The sequence below is a fragment of the Nannospalax galili genome, unplaced genomic scaffold (assembly GCF_000622305.1).
Source record: "Nannospalax galili isolate Female #2095 unplaced genomic scaffold, S.galili_v1.0 scaffold1077, whole genome shotgun sequence".
Taxonomy (NCBI): Eukaryota; Metazoa; Chordata; class Mammalia; order Rodentia; family Spalacidae; genus Nannospalax; species Nannospalax galili.
In genome coordinates this window covers 1,202,402-1,226,152 of record NW_008340429.1, presented here as the reverse complement: position 1 = coordinate 1,226,152, position 23,751 = coordinate 1,202,402, and the positions used below count along the sequence as shown (strand labels likewise).

General features: G+C 44.2%; 2 protein-coding genes across 23 annotated transcripts in view; both read right to left on the bottom strand.

Annotated features, from left to right (window-relative positions):
* Nucleotides 1-23,751, bottom strand: part of LOC103736114 (protocadherin gamma-C4) — a 177,030-nt gene that overhangs the window by 75,467 nt on the left and 77,812 nt on the right. Inside the window, exons 1-2 of one of the 22 annotated variants that reach the window (XM_029564696.1) lie at nt 9,326-12,243; nt 7,193-7,445 (exon numbers count right to left, since the gene is read on the bottom strand). The exons of 16 other annotated variants lie outside the window; for them this stretch is intronic. In XM_029564696.1, the coding sequence (XP_029420556.1) occupies nt 7,428-7,445; nt 9,326-11,740 (2,433 nt within the window). In that variant the 5' untranslated portion in view covers nt 11,741-12,243 and the 3' untranslated portion in view covers nt 7,193-7,427. Of the gene's footprint in view, nt 1-4,772; nt 8,487-9,325; nt 12,244-13,016; nt 13,254-14,671; nt 17,314-23,751 lie in introns of those variants that run through there. 5 more of the 22 variants (XM_029564694.1, XM_017798790.2, XM_029564688.1 and 2 more) reach the window with 5 other exon arrangements.
* LOC103736112 (protocadherin gamma-B7-like) lies at nt 18,376-22,348 on the bottom strand. Its single transcript, XM_017798767.2, is given in 2 exon segments — nt 18,376-20,151; nt 21,335-22,348. Coding segments are annotated over 2 exon segments (2,496 nt in total). The 5' UTR covers nt 22,070-22,348; the 3' UTR covers nt 18,376-18,390.

The following is a 23,751-nucleotide window of genomic DNA, read 5'->3' as shown; positions in this document are numbered from 1 at the left end:
ACAACATGGAAATTTTAAGGATTGAGGCATTTATTTTGAAATTCTGATAACTATCTTGGCCACTATCTTTGTAACACAGATCAGAAAGCTGGGTTTCATTAAGGATTTTGCACTATGATTCTTTTCTAAGATATTACCTTCCAATCATTTAACTCATTTTGTTGAGTAACGAGATGTGTAAACCATTGTGTAAAATGCTCCAGAGATTTAATGATGACCTAAATCATTATACTTGTCCTTAGTTATATCAAACATCGTAGACAATCTTTGTATGACTTCTCTCTGAGAACTTCTTCTCATGTAATATGTTGACTCTATAGTTTGTTAAATTACAATTTCTTCACCTTTTCTTAAACCAGAGCCTTTCCCATATGCTATCCAGAAATTGCTTCTATAAAATAGTTTTCCAATTACTTTTGTCATAGGTAATAATTTGCTATCATGTTCTAGGAATGTTCCAGTATTTCCCATTATTGGTAGCTTTCCATTGGTAAGGTTTCCCAAAAGTGAATTCAAAGTATACTTTAAGGAAGTAAACCTGTCTCTTTTCTGAGATACAGAATCATTAGTTTGAGCAATATTCTTTTACAACTACTTGTTCATTTTGTATGAGTCAAAAGTAATTCACCAAATTACCCAATTTATGATCAGAGCTATACTCAGTTACATGTCACTGAGAAAACTGTGATACAGTCTCCTCATTATTAGCCTTCAAATTTATTGAGAAATGATCTGTAAGTTGTATAATCCTAGCAAGATTTGTTGGCTGTTGCTACTTTAATATCTCACCTAAAACTGATAGAATTTCTGTTGACAAGTTACACTCTAATTTTCAGTGGAACTACAATTTTTGTTATAGCTGAACTATTTGATTTTGTAGGTGAAATGCATGCACATCCACCACCACAACACATAGAAAGACAAGCAAAGTAGCTGACATACTTTCATTACAGGAACCAGAAGAAATGTAAGTATCTTAACCCATCACTCAGTTGCTCTGAGAAACAATCAGTAAATACCTTAATTACCAACAATCATCCTAAGTATTCTAAAGTTACAATTAGTATTCTGAATAGCACCGTAAGCTTCAGTTTTCATATAGCCAAAAAGAAATAGCTTCAGTCTTCAGGTTTTAGTGATCCATTTTCCAGTTAAACTGTCCAAGACCCCATTGGAGTAAACACACTACAATGTTGCACAGCATCTTTGCTTAGATTAACCTCTTCAGACAAAAACTAACATTCAAGGCTGGGTATGGTTTAATCCTAGCACTCAGCTCCATGAGTTCCAGACCAGCTTGGTCTATACAGAGGGTTCTGGGCCAGCCAGGCCTATATAGTGAGACTCTGTCTCAAACAACAATAATAAAACAAACAAACAAAAACATACACAAAAAGCTAACATTCACAAAATTTTCTCACACAAAATAAATTTCTCCCATCATTTATGGCCTAACATGGCCTTGAATTCACTACACAGCAGAGGATGACCTTGATCTTTTGATAAACCTCCTGCTTCTACCTCTCAACGTGGATTACAGGGGTGTTCCGTCATACTCAACTAAAAAGTTTAAATTAGTGTCACAAAAAACTCAGAAGTTTTGGTTCTACCCACAGGTTATTGTTTATACCATTTGGAGAAGGACAAAAGTCATCATTACTTTTCCCAATAGCAGCCCAAGTATGCTGTCAAAATCTTTTTTAGTCAACCACAAAATAAACAGCTGCTATTAATTAACTAGAGGTAATGAAACAGATGATTTATATACTGTCTTTGTCCTTATCACAATCTTGAAAATTAGATCTTATCATCCCTATTTTTCTGAAGCCTTAAAAGATTAGAATGTCAAGGGTGACCCAGTTAGGAAGTTACCTAGTTGAAAAGTACTGGTCCTGGTATCACAGGTCTGTAATTCTGGCTACTCAGAGGCTAAGGGCCACAAATTCAAGGCAAGTTTGGGTGACTTATCAAGACTATGTCTCAAAATAAAAAGTGAAAAATGGGCTGAGGATAAAGCTCAGTAGAAGAGTGGTTGCCTAGCATTTGCAGAGCCCTGGGTTCATTCATTCCCTAGCACCACAAAGAGAAACAAAACCTCTATATTATATGACAGCACACATGAGAATACTGGTATCCTGGAATTTTCAGAGCATTTTTATTTGCTCATTCATTCATTAAGCAGCTATTTAATGAAGACTTTCCAGCTCAAACTGGGAACACAGTCATCACTGATTCTGAGATGCAGTCTAAGAGACATTATTATTCATGTCCTGATTAGTGCCCAATGATCTGTCCCTAAATCAAGTTAGTAAACATAGATCAGCATAATTACATCATGTCAGTTTAGTTTCTCAAATAATTTCTGTTTTCTAATTACATCTTTCATTTTGAGTTGCCCACCATTACTGGCCTTATGGTAAAGATTTTGATAGTTTCTATAACAGGGGGTGTACTACCCTATATTTTCCTCAGTATTAATTACACAACACTAATTAGTAAATTCCATTTGGAACTTAATGTAAATTCAAATTATATATATTGTTTTATTTTTTGTGGTACTAAGAATTGAAACTAGCTAGTGCCTGGTGCATGCAAGGTAAAGCTTTGCCACTGACCTACGTCCTCAGCCTTCTTTTTACTTTTTATTTTGAGGCATGGTCTAAGTTACCCAAACTGGCCTTGAACTTGCTATCCTCCTGCCTTAGCCTCACAAGTAGTTGGGATTATGGGCTTGGCTAAATTTAATGTTTTTATATGAGCTCAAATACTTTCTTTAAAAAAAAATACACAAGTAGAAACACATAATTTTTTGGTTTTGGTTGTCAAGAAGCATAAACTGAGTTTTATGTGAATCTTGCTTTATTTTTAGAGCCATTTGATTACCTTCTTTAAGTGGTCACTTACCTATTTAATAAGTTTTAATTATTATTTTATCTTTTGGTAAATAGGAAACAAATTAAAATAAAATAAAAACAATTCATGTGCCATAGTTTCCGGGCCCTTTAAAGAATTCACCGAAAGAAATCAGGCAATGCTTTTTCAAAAAGAATAAAATTTATGATAAACATTGTACAGTAAATCTAAGGTTCTGAGGAAATATTTAGAACCTGTACTTTTCAAAAGATTTTCCTTGTTTGTAAAAGGGAAATTTTAAGGAATGAAGAAGAAATTGCAGCAAAGTTTCTGCAGTTTCCTCAAATCAGAAATTTGCTCAAAACACATCAGAAATTTTAAGGTATTTCTTCGAGAAATTCTCCACCGTGTAAATGACAAAATGTAAACATGATTATGCCACATTTGTGAATTCTGGATATTTCACAAAATCACCATTAATATCATCAGTTCAGGTAAAATGAGTAGAAAGCATGTTTAACTTTATTATTTTATTATTCTATAATATACATATTGTATTACTGCAAACTGTTGTAGAAATGAAAAATCATTAGTTATTCCTCATTATAACACATAAATTCTGTATTTGAGAAAAATCTCAAGTGTATAAGAAATAAAACTCCCCATATTTGGAAGTTGAATGATTGGAAAATATCAAATGACTCCATTATCACAGAGGTATAAAGGCAGGGCAGGGCTGAAGAGATGACTCAGCAGTTTACAGTGTTTGCAGTGCAATCATGAGGACTAGAGCTTGGATCTCAGAACAGGTGTAATAGGTCACTGTCCGACTCATGCCTGTAATCTCAGCTCCAAGGAGGTCAGTAACAGAATTGTTGGCACTTGCTGGTTTCCCGGCTAGCTGAGAAAATGTAAGTCCCAGATCCATGGAGAAACCTTGCCTCAAAGGAACGGGCAGAAAGTGAGAGAGACAGCCAATGTGCTCTTCTAGCATCTGTATGTGTGTATACACTCACACAGACAAAGTGACACATATACAAATGAATAAATCTTTAAAAAAGAAAGGATAGGGCTGGAGAGATGGCTCAGCAGTTAAGAGCACTGACTGCTCTTGCAGAAGACCTGGGTTCAATTCCCCACACCCACATGGCAGTCTATAACTCCAATTCTGGGGGATTTGACTCTGCCTTCTGACCTCCACTGGCATTGCACAACAGGGATGCACTTACATACATGCAGGCAATACATTCATACATGTAGAAATAATAAATATATTTTTAAAAGTATAATTGTAAATATCTCTAACAACCAGAAATAATGTCCTTTAAAATATAGCAGTTTCAAAAGTAGTTTAAAAACCATTCTATTGGGGTTAGGGATGTAACCCAGAGGTAAAGCACTTAGCATGCACAGATCTTAGTTCAATGCTCTCCTCTCCCTGAACATTTCCTTAAGTTGTATTTCTCCATTCTAGAGGAATCTGTTCCCTCAGCCTTTGCTGGAGATTGAATCAGGGTCTCCTCTCCTTACATGCTAGGCAAGTGTTCTACTACTGAGTCATACCCAATCAGGTCCAGAATCTGCATTCTTAACAGATAAACCGGCATTAGATAACTGACACAAAGCTGTTTCATGGCCAAAAGGAAAAATAATTAAAAGCAGAAAAAGTATTATAGTTGATAAACTAAGCTACCAAATTATACAGTATAGAGTAATATATAGATTGTTTCTACATTATGCAATATTAAGTGTGATAGTGTTATTTTATAAATAGTTTAAATTTAAAAAGGTGACTGACTAGGTTGTTGGTGGTGCCTGCCATGTCAGTTTGTTGACATCTGTTTTATCAATTCCAAATACACATGAATCATCTATATTCAAATTGGTCCACGCTCAGAGAACAGTTTATATGAACTCACCTGAATTAACGCATGGTTTTCTTTAGAAAATACCGAATCACCAGACGGTAAAAGAGGCTCGCTTTTCTCACAACTTTCCTGGCTGATAAGCGTGTCTGTATACTTGGGCTGCGGGAAGATCAGTTGACTCTTCCGAGAGCCTGCTGTGAGTGAGACCTCGTGCGAATAGGTCTGCAGGAAAGCTTGCACTCCGTCCACGCCCACCAAGTGAGAGGCCGGAACGGCAGCCAATCGGCTTCCTGCAGCTTGGAGCATGCGCAGTGAGTGCCAGCGAAGCAGCCGGAGCGCCAGCAGCACCAGAACAAAGGCCAGGAAGACGCAAGAGACTGCGGCCACTGCCACCACCAGGTAGAGCGTGAGTCCAGAGGTTTCGGAGCTGGAGGGAGACTCTAGAGTGTCCAGATCTGCCAGGACGTCGGGGATGCTGTCGGCTATCGCCACAGTGAGGGTGACGGTGGCCGAGAGAGGAGGCTGGCCATGGTCCTGCACCGCTACTACGAGGCTCTGCTTGAGAGCATCTCGGTCCAGCAGGGCCCGCGCGGTACTGACTTCGCCTGTGTGCAGCCCCACGGAGAAGAGTCCTGGCTCGCTGGCCTTGAGAAGACGGTAGGACAGCCAGGCGTTCTGTCCCGAGTCTCTGTCCACCGCCACCACCTTCGTCACCAGATAACCAGGCTCTGCCGAGCGAGGCGCCAGCTCCACTCCTGTAGAGCCGTCCGTGGGGAGAACGGGGTACAAAATTTCGGGGGCGTTGTCGTTCTGATCTAGCACGAACAGGCTCAGTGACACGTTGCTGCTGAGTGGCGGGTCCCCACTGTCCCGCGCCGTCACTAGCAGCTGTAGATCCCGGAACTGCTCATAGTCAAAGGAGTGCAGTGCGTACAGGACACCCGTGTCCGAGTTGATAGAGACGTAAGAGGAAAGGGGCACACCCTGGAGGGTGTCCTCAGCCAGGGAGTAGGTGACTTGGGCGTTCTTGTCACTGTCGGGGTCGTGGGCCATCACAGAGGCGATGGAGGCACCTCTGGGGTTGTTCTCCCGGATGTAGGCAGAGTAGGAGGCCTGAGGGAAGAAGGGCGGGTTATCGTTTGTGTCAGCTACATGCAGCGAGAGGTGCGTGTGGGTTGCCAGCGGCGGACTGCCCCCGTCAGTGGCGGTCACCGTGATGTTGTAGCTGGGAACTTGTTCCCTGTCTAAGACGGTGTCTGTGACTAAACTATAGTAATTTCCGTAAGATTTATCCAGTTTAAAGGGCAGGTTGTCCTGAATGGAACAGGTAACCTGGCCGTTTTCTCCCGAGTCTTGGTCATTTACATTTAAAAGGGCAATCAGCGTCCCTTGGGGAGCGTTCTCCGGAACCGAGCTCGTGAGAGACGTGATGGCTACTTCTGGGGCATTGTCATTCACGTCCAGAACTGTGACCAGGACCTTGGCACGGGCGGAGTAGCCAGCATTATCCGTCGCTTGCACTTCCATCTCGTAGAAACCCGATTCCTCGTGGTTCAACTCTCCTACGGTTGATATTGTCCCTAAACTGCTGTCTAACTTGAAAACTTTGGCCGCCTTGTCGTCCACGTACCGGAAAGAATACATCACTTCCGCATTGGCGCCCTCGTCCGGGTCGGTGGCGTTGACTAGAAGCAGCTGAGTGCCCACTGCCACGTTCTCCGGAACATTCACGCGGTACTCGGACCGAGCGAATGCCGGGGCGTTGTCGTTCGCGTCAAGGACTGTCACGCGGATGCGCGCGGTGCCTGTGCGGACCGGGTCGCCCGCGTCGGAAGCGGTGAGGACAAGGAGCTGCGCGGCCTTTTCCTCGCGGTCCAGCGCGCGCTCCAGCACCAATTCCGGGTACTTGTTACCGTCCGCTCCGTTTTGCACCTCCAGGGAGAAGTGAGTATTCGGACTGAGCTCGTAGCTCTGAAGAGAGTTCTTCCCGATATCCGGATCCCAAGCATGGGGAAGCGGGAAGCGCATCCCAGTGGCTGCGTGCTCACTCACTTTTATTTCTAATTCACTTTCGCGGAAGAAGGGAGCATTGTCATTGATGTCCCTCACTTCTACTTCCACCCCGTATATTTTCCCCTTATCTTCCATCAGAATCTCTAGATTTAACTGACACTTGATGAACCCCACACAGAGCTCCTCCCTGTCTATCCTGCCTGTGGTGACCAAGCTGCCGCTTCTCGGATTCAGAGAGAAAAGTTGAGCCCTACCTCTGGAGACAATGCGGACTCTGCCCTCTGCCAGCTCCCGGGGCTGCAGCCCCAGGTCCTTGGAGATGTTCCCCACCCTAGAGCCCTTCTCCAGCTCCTCGGAAACCGAATAGTGTATCTGGGTGGATCCGGCTTCCCACAGAATCTTGAGGAGGACTCCCAGACATAACAGCCCTTTGCAGTCCCAGTGCGGTGGCGAAGGGATCATCGTCTCTTCCCTGGAGGGTTATTTTCAATTCTGCCTTGACCACTCAAGCCAGAACCAGCTTTCAATCCCTGGATTCCGACTGGTGGCGGGTGGGGCGAGCTCTTCTGTTCAGGTTCTTCCAAGAGATGGCTTGTTTCAATCTATCTGTGCTTTGTACTTTAGGCGCATGTAAGGATCTTTCTGGCTTTTCCTCCCTGATTGGTGAACAGCGGCGCTCAGAGTCTGAACCAATTACTGCACAATCTTGAACTGTGGGAAAGGATTTTTGGGTTTGTACTTTAGCTTCACCTACTGTTCAAACGGAGATGAAAATCGAACCGACTAAACTAACCACAGTAGAAACTTCATAGGTTCTTTTTAGTTCCCTAATATTTTTTATACAGACCCGCTTCCTTGAGATTCTTGGTAGCTGTTTTTGTGTTTTCCAATTTTCCAATGAATTTTTACTCTTTTTTCTACAAGCAATAATTTTAACCCTTTTTAAAGAGTACCTATTTGAGATCATTCCCCTGCCAACACACCTGTTATAAGTTACAATTCCCAAGGAGTTTCCTATATTGCAAAACTCTAAACAAAATAACTTAAATACTTGGATCTATATATAATTTAGGGCAAAAAAAATAGATTTATTGAGTTTGCCTAAACTGAAGAAATGCTTCAACAAGTTGGCATTTAATAACTGAAAAACAAAATTTCATGACAATATAGAAGTCAAAACTGAGAACTGTTATTGTACACATTATCAGATTGGCATGTGGCAGTTAGACTAAATGGAAGCATTACATTTTGCATTAACTGGAAATAATGATAGTGCGCTACAATTTTAAAATGCATTGTAATTCAAAAGGGTATTTAGAATTGAAAAAGGCAGTAAAAGAAAATTAGCAACCCAAACAATATTATAAACAGCTTTTCCTGGGTAACTGGCCTAGGTCTAATTACTGATAATTATTGGCAATACATTCAGAAACACATCAGAATATAGGAAAGCATCTAAAAAGTAGTTGGCTACATATATTTGATGTGTATAGAAATTATATTCCGAGGACAAGCACTTTATGATGATAGTTGCTGGAGACTGAACCTTAGCCATCTCCAATGGCCAAGTACAAATTCTATAACTGAGCTACATACAAGCCCCAGTGGCCATAAAATAAAATTGGGAGGAAACTTGTAGGTAGCTGTGAGGAAAGATCAGACATGAAACTGACTGAGATGAAAAGAATCCCTAGTAAATATGTCTGGATACTATTATCAAATTATCACCACATCACTGTTTTCAAAAATATTGTTTAGGCTGGGCGTGGTAGTGTATACCTTTAATCCCAGCACTCAGGAGGCAGAGGCAGGCAGATCGCTGTGAGTTCGAGGCCAGCCTGGTCTACATAGTGAGTTCCAGGTCAGCTGGGGCTACAGGGAGACCCTGTCTCAAAAAAGACTAAAAAAAAAAAAATAGTGTCTAACATAGTTCCTCTCAATTTATAATTAATAGAGAAAAAGCCTCAGGAGCCCAAGATATTGCTTTCCCAATAAACACCTATGGAAAGACAAAATTATAGTTCAATAAAAAAATATTTGAATGGCTGGGTGTGGTGGCACACACCTTTAATTCCAGTACTTGGGAAGCAAAAGCAGGCAGATTTCTGTGAGGTCAAGGTCAGCCCAGTCTACACAGTAAGTTCCAGGCCAGCTGTGGCTACAGGGGGACCCAGTCTCAAGAAACACGCACATGCACACAGTGCTCGCTGCCAAGCCTGATGGAACCTGAATTCACCTTGGGATCAACGTAGCACAAGCAAAGGACTGACTCCTGAAAGTTGTCTTCGGACCTCCACATGATGCAAGTGCACACACACACACACACACACACACACACACACACACGAGAATGTAATAAAAATAAAAGAAATTTGAATAGCAGTGTCATACTACACCTCAATACTTTGTTTTGCTTTTGGGTGTGCATGGATAAATTATTTCAAAATACTTGAAGCCTAAAGTGAAGTTACAAAGAGAAAAAACAGGAAAGAAGTGAGTGCGCAAATGAAAGAACCAACTGCATCTATAATTGTATCTATAATGTGCTTTAAGATTTGAAAACAACTTGCAAAAGACTCGTTCAAACTCACGTGGGTAGAAGCAACAGAATCAGAGGTTATCTTGTTATTCTCTTCAGTGACACTTACTGCCAAAGAAGTTTCTGTAGAAAGTTGTGGAGGAACCATTTCTGGCTTCAAGGTAAGAAAATGAGACTTTGTTTTTCTGCAATTGGAGGCAACATACAGATTGTAGGAGTATGGCAATGTTCCCTCGCTGTAGTTGGGAGGAACCACAGGTCTAGACTCAGAACAGAGTCCAGGCTGAAAGCAGCCCCAGATGGTGGGACTGGTGGAGTGTCGCAGACGTAGGGCAATGGCGAGAATCACAGCGAAAAGAAAGAGCGCCGAGATCAGGGCCAAGGCCACCACCAGGTAGAACTGCAGCTCGGCCTGGGGGTCAGAGGGCAAAGGGTCATCGCTGAGGGCTGGGAGGACCTCCTGCAGGCTGTCAGCGAAGATCAGGTGCAGCGTGGCGGTGGCCGAGAGGGGCGGCTGTCCACCATCGCGCACAGCTACCAGAAGGCGCTGGCGGGCCGCGTCCTTGTCGCCCAGGGCGCGCGCTGTGCGCACTTCGCCCGTGCGCAGCCCCAGGCTGAAGAGCCCGGGGTCGCTGGCCTGCAGCACGTGGTACGACAGCCAGGCGTTGTGTCCCGAGTCGGCGTCCACCGCCACCACCTTGGTGACCAGGTATCCAGGCTCGGCGGCGCGCGGCACCATGTCGAAGAGCGCGGAGCCGTCGGGCTCGAGCGCGGGGTAGAGCACGCGCGGCGCGTTGTCGTTGAGGTCGCCCACCAGCACGCGCATGCTCACGTTGGCGCTGAGCGCTGGCGAGCCCTGGTCGCGCGCCTGCAGTGTCAGCTGGAAGGAGCGCAGCTGCTCGTGGTCGAAGGCGCGCTGCGCGAACACCACTCCGCTGTTCTGGTTCACAGACACGTAGGACGACAGCGCCCTTGGCTCCAGGTCGCTGGCAATGATGGAGTAGGAGACCCGGCCGTTGGGTCCCAAATCCGGGTCAGAGGCGCTGACTTGAGCGATGGAGGCTCCAGGCGGGTTGTTCTCAGCCACGTGGACAAAGTAGGAGGCCTGATGGAAAACCGGGGCGTTGTCGTTTACATCCCCGATGTGTAGGGTGATACTAGTGCTGGAGGAGAGGGCCGGCTTGCCTTGATCAGTGGCGACGAGGGTGACTTTGTATTCCGGAGTCTGTTCCCGGTCCAGGATGCCATTTGTTACAAGCTTGTAGTAATTACTGGCTGAAGATTCAATTCTAAAAGGAACCTTTTCTTTTATGAAGCTTGTCACTCTTCCGTTTTCTTCTGAATCTTTGTCATATGTTTTGAACAGAGCCATCACTGTCCCAGGTTCTGCATCCTCGGTTATGGAATTGGACACTGAAGTAAAAACCACTTCTGGGACATTGTCGTTCTCATCTATAATTTCTAGTATAACCTTACATTCAGTAGCCATGCCTCCGCCATCCTTGGCTTCTATGTTCATGGTATAACTCCTCCTGATTTCAAAGTCTACAGGTTCTTTCAATTTAATTTCTCCAGTTTGATGATCTAGGATAAACTTATTTCCAATATCCTCTCCTAGTAACTTGAAGGAGTAGGTGATTTCTGCATTGATACCTTCATCCTGGTCAGTGGCCATCACCTTGACCACAGAAGTTCCTGAGGGCACATTCTCTCTAAGGCTGACTTTGTATGATTCCTGGCTGAACACTGGAGGGTTGTCATTGGCATCAGTGACTTCAATTTGAATCTGAGCAGTGCCAGTTAGAACCGGATCTCCCCCATCTAATGCTGTCAAGATCAGGAAATGGGAGCTCTGCTGTTCCCTGTCCAGAGCCTTCTCTAACACTAATTCTGGGGCAGTCTTGCCTTCAGTCTTGTCCTTGACCATCAGAGAGAAATGCTCATTAGAGCTGAGCTGGTAACTCTGGAGAGAGTGAGGTCCTACATCTGCATCTACAGCAGATTCCAGGCCAAACTTAGTGCCTGGAATTGCAAATTCATTGATTTGTAAAACAATATTATTTTGGAGGAAATGAGGTGGATTATCATTTATATCTTCTATCACCACACTTATGTGAAAAACGTTTAGAGGATTTTCTGCCACAATCTCCAAGGGCAGGACACACAGAGGGTCTTGAGGGCAAAGCAGCTCTCGATCTAATCTGTCATTCACAACTATGTTTCCGTTTTCAGTGTCCACAGTAAGATACTGTTTCTCTGCACTAACTCTGAGGTTTCGAGTCAGTAAATCTTGAACATGCAGCCCCAGGTCCTCAGCGAGGTTTCCTACTACCGAGCCCACAGCCATTTCTTCCGGAATAGAATATCGGACCTGCTCAGAGAGACAAGTGCAGAACAAAGGCAGCAGGAAGAGAAAGGGTACTTGCCGCCAAGGGCTCCTGCTCCTTTGCTTCGCCTGGTGTTCCATCCTTATTTCGCTGTTCAGTGCAGCATCCAGTGTTAAGAAAAGCTTCACAAATTACTTTAAGAATGTTTACTTTCACCACCAAGAAAACCCAGTACTCCAAGCTTGAGGGTATCACAATTTCTAATCAGATTTGTCAAGCAGAAAATTCAAGTCCCGCCACTCCTTTCAGCCTTCAGTGTGCGCACACAAAATCACTAGGCTGGATCCCGGGATCCAAAGCTTGCAGCGAATTGGCCAACAGCGGCACCTGGAGTCTGTTTACAAAATTGCAGTCAGAGCCTTTACAGGCTCAATGGGAATAGGTATATTGAGATATGTTGGATTGATGCACAAAGAAGAAAGGAGTTTATGAGTTTGAGCTCTGCCTATTTTTCTAGAATTTTCTATTGAAGAAGGTTCTTTAGAGGTGAGGTTCTATAGTATAATTATTAACCCATTAATGAGAAATGAAAAGGTCTGTATTTTTCTAATCAGAGGAAATGCACACATTGGAAGAACCAGCCAAGTTTTCTCTCAAGAAAAGACCACATGAAAAAACAGCACCACCAAATGATATGGGAAAATTTTGACATCCCTGAAATGATGCTCAATATTAACTTCAGTCTGATATATGCATAATTTTCCTACTCCTTTTGCCACAGGAGGAACACTCAAAACTGCTCAGGGCATACTCAGAATAAAGATGGCGGATGCCACAAATTTTTCCTAGTTATGGGGGCTGGAGAGATGGTTCAGCAGTTAAGAACACTGGTTGTTATTTCAGAAGACCTGGGTTTGAATCCCAGCACCCACATGGCAGCTAACAACTGTTGGTAACTCCAGTTTCAGGGAATCTGGCAGCTTCTTCTGTCCTCTGCGGGCATTGCATGACACAGGTGCACTTACCTACATGCAGGCAATACATGCATACACATAAAATAAAAATAATAAAAATTTTTTAAGTTAGAAAATTTTCCTAGTTATAATATAGATGTGTTAAAAAGGATTATTAAATGTTCATTCAATCTTTTATCATAAATATAAAGGTATAGTCTGGCAGATTGCCTTATTAATGGCATGAAATGTGAAGGCATCTTCTCTTTTTATCCTTTTATTTAAATAGACTATATGTTGTATCATAACAGAACTTACGGGTACTTGCAAGTCGAAAAAACTTAATATCAAGTTTCAGAGCCAATATTGTTTCTTCTTCTTCTTCCTCCTCTTCCTCCTCTCCTCCTCCCCTCCTCCTCCTCCTCCTCCTCCTCCTCCTCCTCCTTCTTCTTCTTGATCTTGGTTAACCAGCCCCCGAACTAGTTTCAACTATGCTTAAAAAATATGTGGCTACCTCTCTCTACCAATCCAATATCCTTTTGATTAACCTAGTTCCAGTTCAAGTGTAATGCCTTAAATCCTTTTTCAGAGTTTGGAATTCCACAAGCATAAGTTCTACCCCCCAGATACTCAAAACACTCCAATATTTTTCTTGAGTTCAAGACAAATTTCAGGCATCTGTTGGGAAGAATTTCTTTTCCTGCAGTTGAAAAAAGATTGCCCAGTCACTAGATATTCAATTTCATAATTAATTACATTAAGCTCAGCTCCTAAATAAGATACATAAATTTGAAAACAAATATTAGTGTGAAAGTAATTTGGACCAAACATATAGAAGTGACATAGAATTCAGAGGTGTTTCCTGTGATCAGATTCCCCCAGATAAGTCTCTTGCTTGGCTTTGCTACTCCATGCTCAGATAATATGCATATCATTAGATAAGTACTGAGGCTTTAGTAGCAAGCTGTTTCTTATTATAATAATGTAATATACTTAAATGTAGTACAAAATGAGCTTGTGAAGGAAAAAAGAAGGAATCAGAGACCCTTGGGGTGACTAAAAATGAAAGTGCATAGAGGAATACAAGCTAAGTCAACCTTTTTTTCCAGAGGGATGTTAGGCAGAACACAAAGAGTCTTGAACATGCTAAGCATATACTCTATCATTGATCCGAACCCCTAAATCAGTCTCTTATAAAGCCTAAATACTCCATCTCTAATTTTCATGAGCTATTCTATATGAACAAATGTGAAAAGTGTATCTTTGAGAGATTTGAAACTAACTATGAGATGCAGGAGAAAAAAATCAGCTCTGTATGTATGTGAATTTGGCATATTAAAAAGCATTCTACAAGACATGAAAGTGAAAGAATAAGAGGAAGCAAAACCAACTCAGCAAGTCACTAGGTTGTTCTGAAGAAATAACTGAAGCCACAGTGGTAACAGATGTGAGCACTGTAAGAAAACAAGCCCTACACTCATTTCTTCTCCCAACCACATCCTGTACCAAAACCTTGTGAATGATGAAGCAACAAGACAAAACTGAATTAGTCAACAGACTCTGAATATATTATCAGTCACCAAAAAGCAAAATGGAACTATTGCATGGTCAGAAAAAAAACTCATCACATGTATAAATGTGTGTAGATAAATGAAAGCTATGGAGAACACCGTACTGGATCGGGTTAAATTAGAACATTAGAAGCAAATAATCATAGACTATAACCATACATCAGCAGAAATTGTGAAAGTGAAATAAACTGTTTGCGAATCATTAAACTGAATTGTAATTAGTTTATATTGATAGCCACTGACCATGATGATGGAAAAATATTAAGTTCAATTCACTACAAAGCAAGCCAAGACATTTGATATAACCTTTTAAAATAAAAAGAAAACATGCAAGAACCAAAAGAAAATGACTTTCCCAAAGCCCTTTTGAAAAAATGATGGTAATCAGATGAAAGGATAAATACAAAGCACGCATTGCTCTAAGTACCTATCGATTAATTATGCCCGCCTGAAGCCAAATTTTCATAACCACCTCAGCAAAAATCCCCTAAGACTTGTGCCAAAACAGCAAAAACAGAGAATTGAGAAGCAGAGAAATATATCTCACCTGAATATTTGTCGGGTCACATTTGTCTAAAATGGTAGTTGAGTCTTCAGCTATCAGGAGAGGCTCGCTTTTCCCACAGCTCTCCTGGCTGATCAGTGTATCTGCATAGTTGGGCTGCGGGAAGATCAGATGACTCTTCCCGGAGTTCGCAGTGAGCGACACTTCCTGGGAATAGGTCTGTAGAAAAGCACGCACCCCATCCACGCCCACAAAGTGCGAAGGCGGCGTAGCAGCCAATCCGCTGGCAGCCTGGAGCAGATGCGAGGAGTGCCAGCGCCGAAGTCTGACCACCATCAGTACCACGACGAAGATGAGGAAGACACAGGAGACTGCTGTGATGGCCACAACTAGGTAGAGCGTGAGCCCAGACTCATCTGGATTGGCGGGAGACTCCAGACTAATCAAGTCCGCCAGGACTTCTGGGATGCTGTCAGCCACCACCACCGTGAACGTGACGGTGGCTGAGAGAGGCGGTTGACCGTGATCCTGGACAGTCACCACGAGGCTCTGCTTGAGCGCATCCTTGTCCAGCACGGCACGGACAGTGCGCACCTCCCCAGTGTGCAGCCCCACCGAGAAGAGTCCGGGCTCGCTGGCTTTGAGCAGACGGTATGACAGCCAGGCGTTCTGTCCTGAGTCCCTGTCCACCGCCACTACCTTGGTTACTAAATAATCAGGTTCTGCAGAGCGGGGTGCCAGTTCCACACCAGTGGAGCCATCCGTGGGGAGGGCGGGGTACAGAATCTCCGGGGTGTTGTCGTTCTGGTCCAGTAGGAACAGCATCAGTGAAATATTGCTACTGAGTGGCGGATCTCCGTTGTCACGTGCTGTCACTCCTAGCTGTAGAGTCTGGAACTGCTCATAGTCGAAGGACTGCAGTGCATACAGTACACCCGTGTCTGAGTTGATAGATACGTAAGAGGATAGAGGAGCTCCCTGGATGGTGGCGTCTGTTAGAGAGTAAGAGACCTGGGCATTTTCTCTGCTATCCCTGTCCAGAGCGCTCACTGAGAAGATGGAAGATCCTCTGGGGTTATTTTCAGGAATGTAGGTAGAGTAAGAGGAACAAGTGAAAACCGGAGGGTTATCGTTGGCATCCTCCACTTTCAGGAAGAGGTGAATTTCTGTAGACAAGGGTGGACTTCCCTGATCTGTGGCTGTCAATGTGATATTGTAACTCTCAACTTGCTCTCGGTCTAGCTCCTGGCTTGTTATCAACTTATAATAATTTCCATAAGTCTTTTCTAACTTGAAAGGAAGATGGTTAGGAATGAAACTGGAGACCTGACCATTTTCTCCAGAATCTTGATCTTGAACATTTAAAAGGGCAACTACTGTACCTGAAGGAGAATTTTCCAGCACTGAATTAACCGAAGAGGTGATAGCTATTTCTGGAGCATTATCATTCACATCCATAACTGTAATCAACAGCTTAGTAGTGCTCAAAAGACCTCCACCATCTTGGCCTTGAATTTCCATCTCATAGAATTTAAATTTTTCAAAATCTAGAGACTTTCCTACTAGAACTTCTCCAGTTTGTGAATTCAACCAAAATATTTCAGAAGCTTTGCTTTCCACATTCCGAAATGAGTACATCACTTCCCCGTTGATCCCCTCATCCAGATCCGTGGCGTTTACCACAAGCACTCGAGTCCCAGAGCTGAGGTTTTCGGGAACAGTCACTCTATACACAGACTGTGTAAACTTTGGGATGTGGTCATTTACGTCGAGGACCACCACTCGAATTGGAACAGTGCCCTTGCGGATGGGATCTCCTCCATCTGAGGCTGTGAGGAGGAGGAGGTGAGCTGCCTCTTTCTCCCGGTCCAGGCCTCCATCCAGCACTAACTCCGGATTCTTGGCTCCATCAGTTCCACCTCTCACTTGCAAGGAAAAGTAACTACTAGGGCTGAGTTGGTAGCTTTGGAGGGAGTTCACCCCCACATCTGGATCCCTAGCGTTAGGAAGAGGAAACCGTGATCCAGGACTGGCATGCTCACTGACTTTTATCTCTACCTCCTCTTCCCGGAAGCTAGGTGCGTTGTCATTAATATCCGTGATTTCCACCTCTACTCCGTAAATCTTCAAGGTGTCCTCCTCAAGGATCTCCATATTTAAAAAGCAGGAGGACACTGTCTCACAGAGCTCCTCCCTGTCTATCCTACCCGCGGTGACCAAGCTGCCGCCTCGCGGATTCAGAGCGAAAAGCTGCGTCTTTCCTCTGGAAACAATGCGGACTCTGCGTTCCGCGAGCTCCCGGGACTCAAGCCCCAGGTCTTTGGAGATGTTACCAACCAAGAAGCCTTTGTCGGTCTCTTCTGGCACAGAATATCGAATCTGCCCGGTCCCAAACGTCCGCAAGGTCCTCAAGAAAATGCACAGCAGGACCAGCCCGCTGCGGTCCAGACGCCGGGGCGGATTCGCCATGGTAGAGTGTGAGCCGTTACCTCCTGGGGTCTTGGCCTGTTTAGTTTTTTCGGAATCAGCTTATTTTTCTCCGAGGTTCCAGGCTGTCCGCATCCAAAATATATTAGAAAGCGAATGAAATGCTTTTATTTCCAGAATTAGGATGTGTGAGTATCCATCTCTCCGCTTTGTGTAGTAGATGTTGGGGAGAGGAACTCAACAGCGCGCTTCCTCCCACTCCCTGATTGGTCAACAGCGGCGCCTAGAGCCCAATCTTATTATTGCAACTCTAAAACATTTCATACTCCCGGCTCGAGAGTATGGCTAATTATTAAATGGGCTTGCTTAATTTATAAAAGAGCTTCAAAACACCACTGGGGACAGGGGGGAAACACCACTAGAACAGAAAATGTGCAAATTAATTTTGATTCCAATTGAGTTTACTGACTGAAGAGACCTGGAGCTTGTGGATGTGAAAATCGCATGGTCTGGACAAAACTGTCAGGTAGGATGCATGACTATAATCCTTACCAACGTTTAACAAGCACAATAAAGATGAAATGTTTCATAAATATTGAATAGCATTAGGGTTCTCATTTAAAATACAAAAATAAAATATAACTGTATTTCATATTCTTAACTAAAGGGAATTTTAATGAAAATTTCACCTGAGAGTTCATGTACTTCAGAGAGGAGAGAGAGAGAGAGAGAGAGAGAGAGAGAGAGAGAGAGAGAAATGAGAACATGAAGGAACACAGGACCTAGAGCATGCTAAGTACTGTACTGCAGTCTACCACTGAGAGATACTCTCAGCCCTCAAAAATTTTACCTTAGGCTGGTTATGGTGGTGTACACCTTCAATACCAGCACTGGGGAGGCAGAGGCAGTTGGATCTCTGTGAATTTAAGGCCAACTTGGTCTACATAGTGAGTTCCAGGGTAAAACTAGGGCTTCACAGTGAGACACTGTTTCAAATATCTATCTATATCTATATCTATATCTATATATCGGCTTTGAGTAGTAAGAAGGTCTAAACACTGCAAGCCTTTTGTTGTGTGGTGCTGGGATAGAATTCAGGGCCTGTTGCATATAAGGCAAGTGCTTAAGTGCTTTACCACGGAGCCACACCCTATACCTCCAAAACTTCTTTTTTTTCTTTTTTTGGTCTTTTTGAGACAGGGTCTCCCTGTAGCCCCAGCTGTCCTGGAACTCACTATGTAGACCAGGCTGGCCTTGAACCAAAACTTTTGTTTTAAGAGTGATACCCATAGGTTTGACTTAGCTTTGTCTTATGAACTTTACAAAAAGATTGTCTAAAATCTTGAAATAATAGTACTATACTGGAATACACTGGCATACTGGAATATAAAATGCATAATATTAAATACCTGATTAAATGTCTTCTTGTCTGCTTCAACACTAGGAGTTAAAATGCTAGCCAATAGTGCTGAAGAGCTATCTTTGTTGAGAATATCTTGTGTGGCTAAACAATCACCAACAGATGTGAGAAAATTCAATTCTGGATTAGCTTGATCTCCTGCAATGCACAAATTATAGGCATAGGGTAACGTGCCCTCGCTGGAGTTAAGAGGAACTGCAGGTTGAGACTTGGAGGTAAGAGCAGGCTGAAAGCAGCTCCAGGCACCTGGGCTGGAGGAGCGTCGCAGGTGCAGGGCAACAGCCAAAATCACCTCAAGGAGGAAGAGGACAGATATCAGGGCCAAGGCCACCACCAGGTAGAACTGCAGCTCGGCCTGGGGGTCAGAGGGCAAAGGGTCATCGCTGAGGGCTGGGAGGACCTCCTGCAGGCTGTCAGCGAAGATCAGGTGCAGCGTGGCGGTGGCCGAGAGGGGCGGCTGTCCACCATCGCGCACAGCTACCAGAAGGCGCTGGCGGGCCGCGTCCTTGTCGCCCAGGGCGCGCGCTGTGCGCACTTCGCCCGTGCGCAGCCCCAGGCTGAAGAGCCCGGGGTCGCTGGCCTGCAGCACGTGGTACGACAGCCAGGCGTTGTGTCCCGAGTCGGCGTCCACCGCCACCACCTTGGTGACCAGGTATCCAGGCTCGGCGGCGCGCGGCACCATGTCGAAGAGCGCGGAGCCGTCGGGCTCGAGCGCCGGGTAGAGCACGCGCGGCGCGTTGTCGTTGAGGTCGCCCACCAGCACGTGTATGCTCACGTTGGCGCTGAGCGCTGGCGAGCCCTGGTCGCGCGCCTGCAGTGTCAGCTGGAAGGAGCGCAGCTGCTCGTGGTCGAAGGCGCGCTGCGCGAACACCACTCCGCTGTCCTGGTTCACAGACACGTAGGACGACAGCGCCCTTGGCTCCAGGTCGCTGGCAATGATGGGGTAGGAGACCCGGCCGTTGGGTCCCATATCTGGATCCCACGCTGTGACCTGGGTGATCTAGGTACCAGGCTGGTTGTATTCTGGTACCTGCACCAGGTAGGCGGGCTCTTGGAAAATGGGTGCGTTATCGTTGATGTCAGTGATGTGCAGAGTGATGGTGGTGCTGGAAGAGAGGGGTGGCTTGCCTCCGTCGGCGGCTGTGATAGTGACATTGTACTCTGGGGTCTGTTCACGATCCAGGGTCCTGTCTGTTACTAACTTGTAGTAATTATTGGAAGAAGAATGAATCTTAAATGGACTATCTCCACTCAAACTACACGAGACTTCTGCGTTTTCCCCAGAATCTCGGTCTCGAATTTTGAAGAGGGCCACAACCATTCCAGAAAGGGAATCCTCCAAAATCTGATCAGATAGAGAAGTTATGATTATTTCTGGGTTGTTGTCGTTTTCATCTAGAACTTCTATTATTACTTTACACTGTGAGGAAAGAGATCCTCGGTCCTTCACTTCTACATCTATCGAATATCTTTCTGCTTGTTCAAAATCCAAGGGCTGAGAAGTTACAATCTTCCCCGTTATGGAATCCAGAGAGAACACGTGCAGGGCTTCATTAGCTACACCTAGGAAGGAGTAGGTGAATTCTGCATTGATGCCCTGGTCCTCATCTGTGGCCTTTACCCGTAGGATCGAGGTACCCGGAGGCACATCTTCCTGAAGGTGGACTCTGTATACCTCCTGGCTGAACACCGGGGGATTATCATTAGCATCCACCACTCGGATTCGGATCTGAGTGGTACCGCTTAGGGGCGGGTCCCCACCGTCTAATGCTGTCAGCACCAGGTGATGAATGCTCTGTGTTTCTCGGTCCAGGTCGTTTTGCAATACTAATTCTGGATATTTGCTACCATCAGGATTGTCTTTCACTACCAAAGAATAATAGTCGTTAGGACTTAGTTGGTATTTGCTCAGTGAATTCACACCAATATCAGGATCTTTTGCAGATTCAAGAACTGTTCTCATCCCCGGGCTGACAGACTCACTTATGTCTAAGTTTATTTCATTTTTTGGGAACTCGGGAGCATGATCATTGATATCCTCCATCATCACAATAACATGGAAAATGTTTAAAGGATTTTCCACCGGACGACAGCGCCCTTGGCTCCAGGTCGCTGGCAATGATGGGGTAGGAGACCCGGCCGTTGGGTCCCATATCTGGATCCCACGCTGTGACCTGGGTGATCTAGGTACCAGGCTGGTTGTATTCTGGTACCTGCACCAGGTAGGCGGGCTCTTGGAAAATGGGTGCGTTATCGTTGATGTCAGTGATGTGCAGAGTGATGGTGGTGCTGGAAGAGAGGGGTGGCTTGCCTCCGTCGGCGGCTGTGATAGTGACATTGTACTCTGGGGTCTGTTCACGATCCAGGGTCCTGTCTGTTACTAACTTGTAGTAATTATTGGAAGAAGAATGAATCTTAAATGGACTATCTCCACTCAAACTACACGAGACTTCTGCGTTTTCCCCAGAATCTCGGTCTCGAATTTTGAAGAGGGCCACAACCATTCCAGAAAGGGAATCCTCCAAAATCTGATCAGATAGAGAAGTTATGATTATTTCTGGGTTGTTGTCGTTTTCATCTAGAACTTCTATTATTACTTTACACTGTGAGGAAAGAGATCCTCGGTCCTTCACTTCTACATCTATCGAATATCTTTCTGCTTGTTCAAAATCCAAGGGCTGAGAAGTTACAATCTTCCCCGTTATGGAATCCAGAGAGAACACGTGCAGGGCTTCATTAGCTACACCTAGGAAGGAGTAGGTGAATTCTGCATTGATGCCCTGGTCCTCATCTGTGGCCTTTACCCGTAGGATCGAGGTACCCGGAGGCACATCTTCCTGAAGGTGGACTCTGTATACCTCCTGGCTGAACACCGGGGGATTATCATTAGCATCCACCACTCGGATTCGGATCTGAGTGGTACCGCTTAGGGGCGGGTCCCCACCGTCTAATGCTGTCAGCACCAGGTGATGAATGCTCTGTGTTTCTCGGTCCAGGTCGTTTTGCAATACTAATTCTGGATATTTGCTACCATCAGGATTGTCTTTCACTACCAAAGAATAATAGTCGTTAGGACTTAGTTGGTATTTGCTCAGTGAATTCACACCAATATCAGGATCTTTTGCAGATTCAAGAACTGTTCTCATCCCCGGGCTGACAGACTCACTTATGTCTAAGTTTATTTCATTTTTTGGGAACTCGGGAGCATGATCATTGATATCCTCCATCATCACAATAACATGGAAAATGTTTAAAGGATTTTCCACCACAGCTTCCAACTGCAGCTCACACCTCTTTCTCTCTTTGCACACCTGCTCCCGGTTTATCCTGTCCTTCACCAGCAAGTTCCCGCTCTCCGCGTCTACGCTGAAGTGCAGCTTCTCCCCGCTAACTCGCAGCTTGCGAGCCGACACATCCAGGATACTGAGCCCTAGATCCTTGGCGAGGTTCCCCACCACCGAACCCCTGTCCAATTCTTCGTGAATGGAGTAGCGGATCAGCTCGCAGAGCGGGGGGCAGAATAATGGCAGCAGGAAGGGAAACAGTACCTGCCGGCGGCCGGGGCGGTGCCTCTGCGCGCAGCTCCCTCCCATAGCTGGCTCCGGCTCTCTCTAGGCCTCCGCACCTTCACACTTAGACAAAGTGCAGTCTACTGCGGTGGAAGTGCATTCGATCCTGGGCAGGCGGACCCCAGTTTTGGGGCCGGGAATCCGTGTCTCGGTCTCAGAGAGTTAAGAGTTTCCTTTGGTGTGTATTGGTTTCTGCGCATGAAATTCCAGGCTACAGGGATCCAGAGTATAGGCGCTGGCTCTGCACTGGCCGACAGCGGCGCCCAGAGGCTCTGTGTGGAATTGCAGACTGACGTTTCTAACTTTGGGGAATTTTTATTTTTTAAAAAGCGCAAGGTGATAGATAGCCAAAATATTTGAATTTTATTCCCCATTGATTCCTTTTTAGCCATAGAATTTTTAAATTATAACTGTTATTTATTTTATATACCCCAAGCTGTTTTCATTTTGAATAGATAACATTGTTTCCTTCAAATCTATAAGGCATAAAAGAACACAAAATGAAGGTCCACAGGCCTGCTCCACCATGGCCCACTGCTATTTAAATTCTCTATTCTTAGGAAATAATTATCACTACTTTAAAGAATAATTATCTATGAAATTGAGGTACTGAAGATGAGTGAAAACTTCTGTCCTCAGTTCTAGCCCTACTCAGATAGAAAGTCAAAACCCTCCATCCATGTTCAGGCACCAGAATGCAACTGTTGCTGTATTCAGTCATGTAGAAGTTCTGTACTGCTTTCAGAATAATTTATGTTTTAAATATTTGATTATAATATTTGGGGTGTCAAAAGAGTGCTTTTGAAGATTGTATTTTCCCAAATAATAAAATTGAAAGATATGCATACTAATTATTACTGTCATGGACAAAAATGTAGAACAATAATTTCAATGATTTAATAGCAGCTATAACCTGAAGGAGTGTACTTACCTTTCACAGATCTACAGTTAACCAAATGTTGACTGACACAAAAAGTCATCTCTCAGGTGTATTTTGAGACATTATAGAACACTCTTTCACCTTAGGCTACAAGTTTGGTAGAGTAATGAGTCAAAAGATCTAACCAAATATATCACTGTCTTTCTTGAATTAAATGTGCTCCTCCGTACCTCCCCTAATCATTTGTTTAGAAGAATTTTATTATCTTTTTCTTTTTGGTTTACATTCTGATATACAGAATTGTTTCTTTCCTCAATCTTAGTTTGAGTCTCAATTCCAGCATATCCAGAGTTTTGGGTGGATTTTCTTCCTTCTACATTAAATAGGGAATGCCCTTGCCACACGTGTTGCTTCTGTTCTTGGGAGCATGTACACATTTATCTGTTTCCCCAATCCATATTTTTTAGTTTTTTTCATTACCTTTAGTTATCAGCAGGCTTAATTTTTTAAAAAGGCAATGAGAATCTCAAATATCTTCAATTTAACCTTCAATTTAACTTTTAGATTCTCCATTGAAGAAGGAAAGTCAAATTAAAATGCTGTGCCTTCCACAAAGTATGAAACTAGGTAATCATATGCAAAAAGAATGTGACCGAGCTAATGGGTATGATTATGGCTGTAAAAAACCTAAGCACATACTTGTGGATTGTTAATTGAGTGTTAATTAAAAACAAGTCTGTAAGGAGTATGTATGTTCAGTTGCAATTGCCACTACAGTGTGGGAAGCGAGCACAGCCGAGCCAGCCAAAGATGGAGCCCTGGCTGG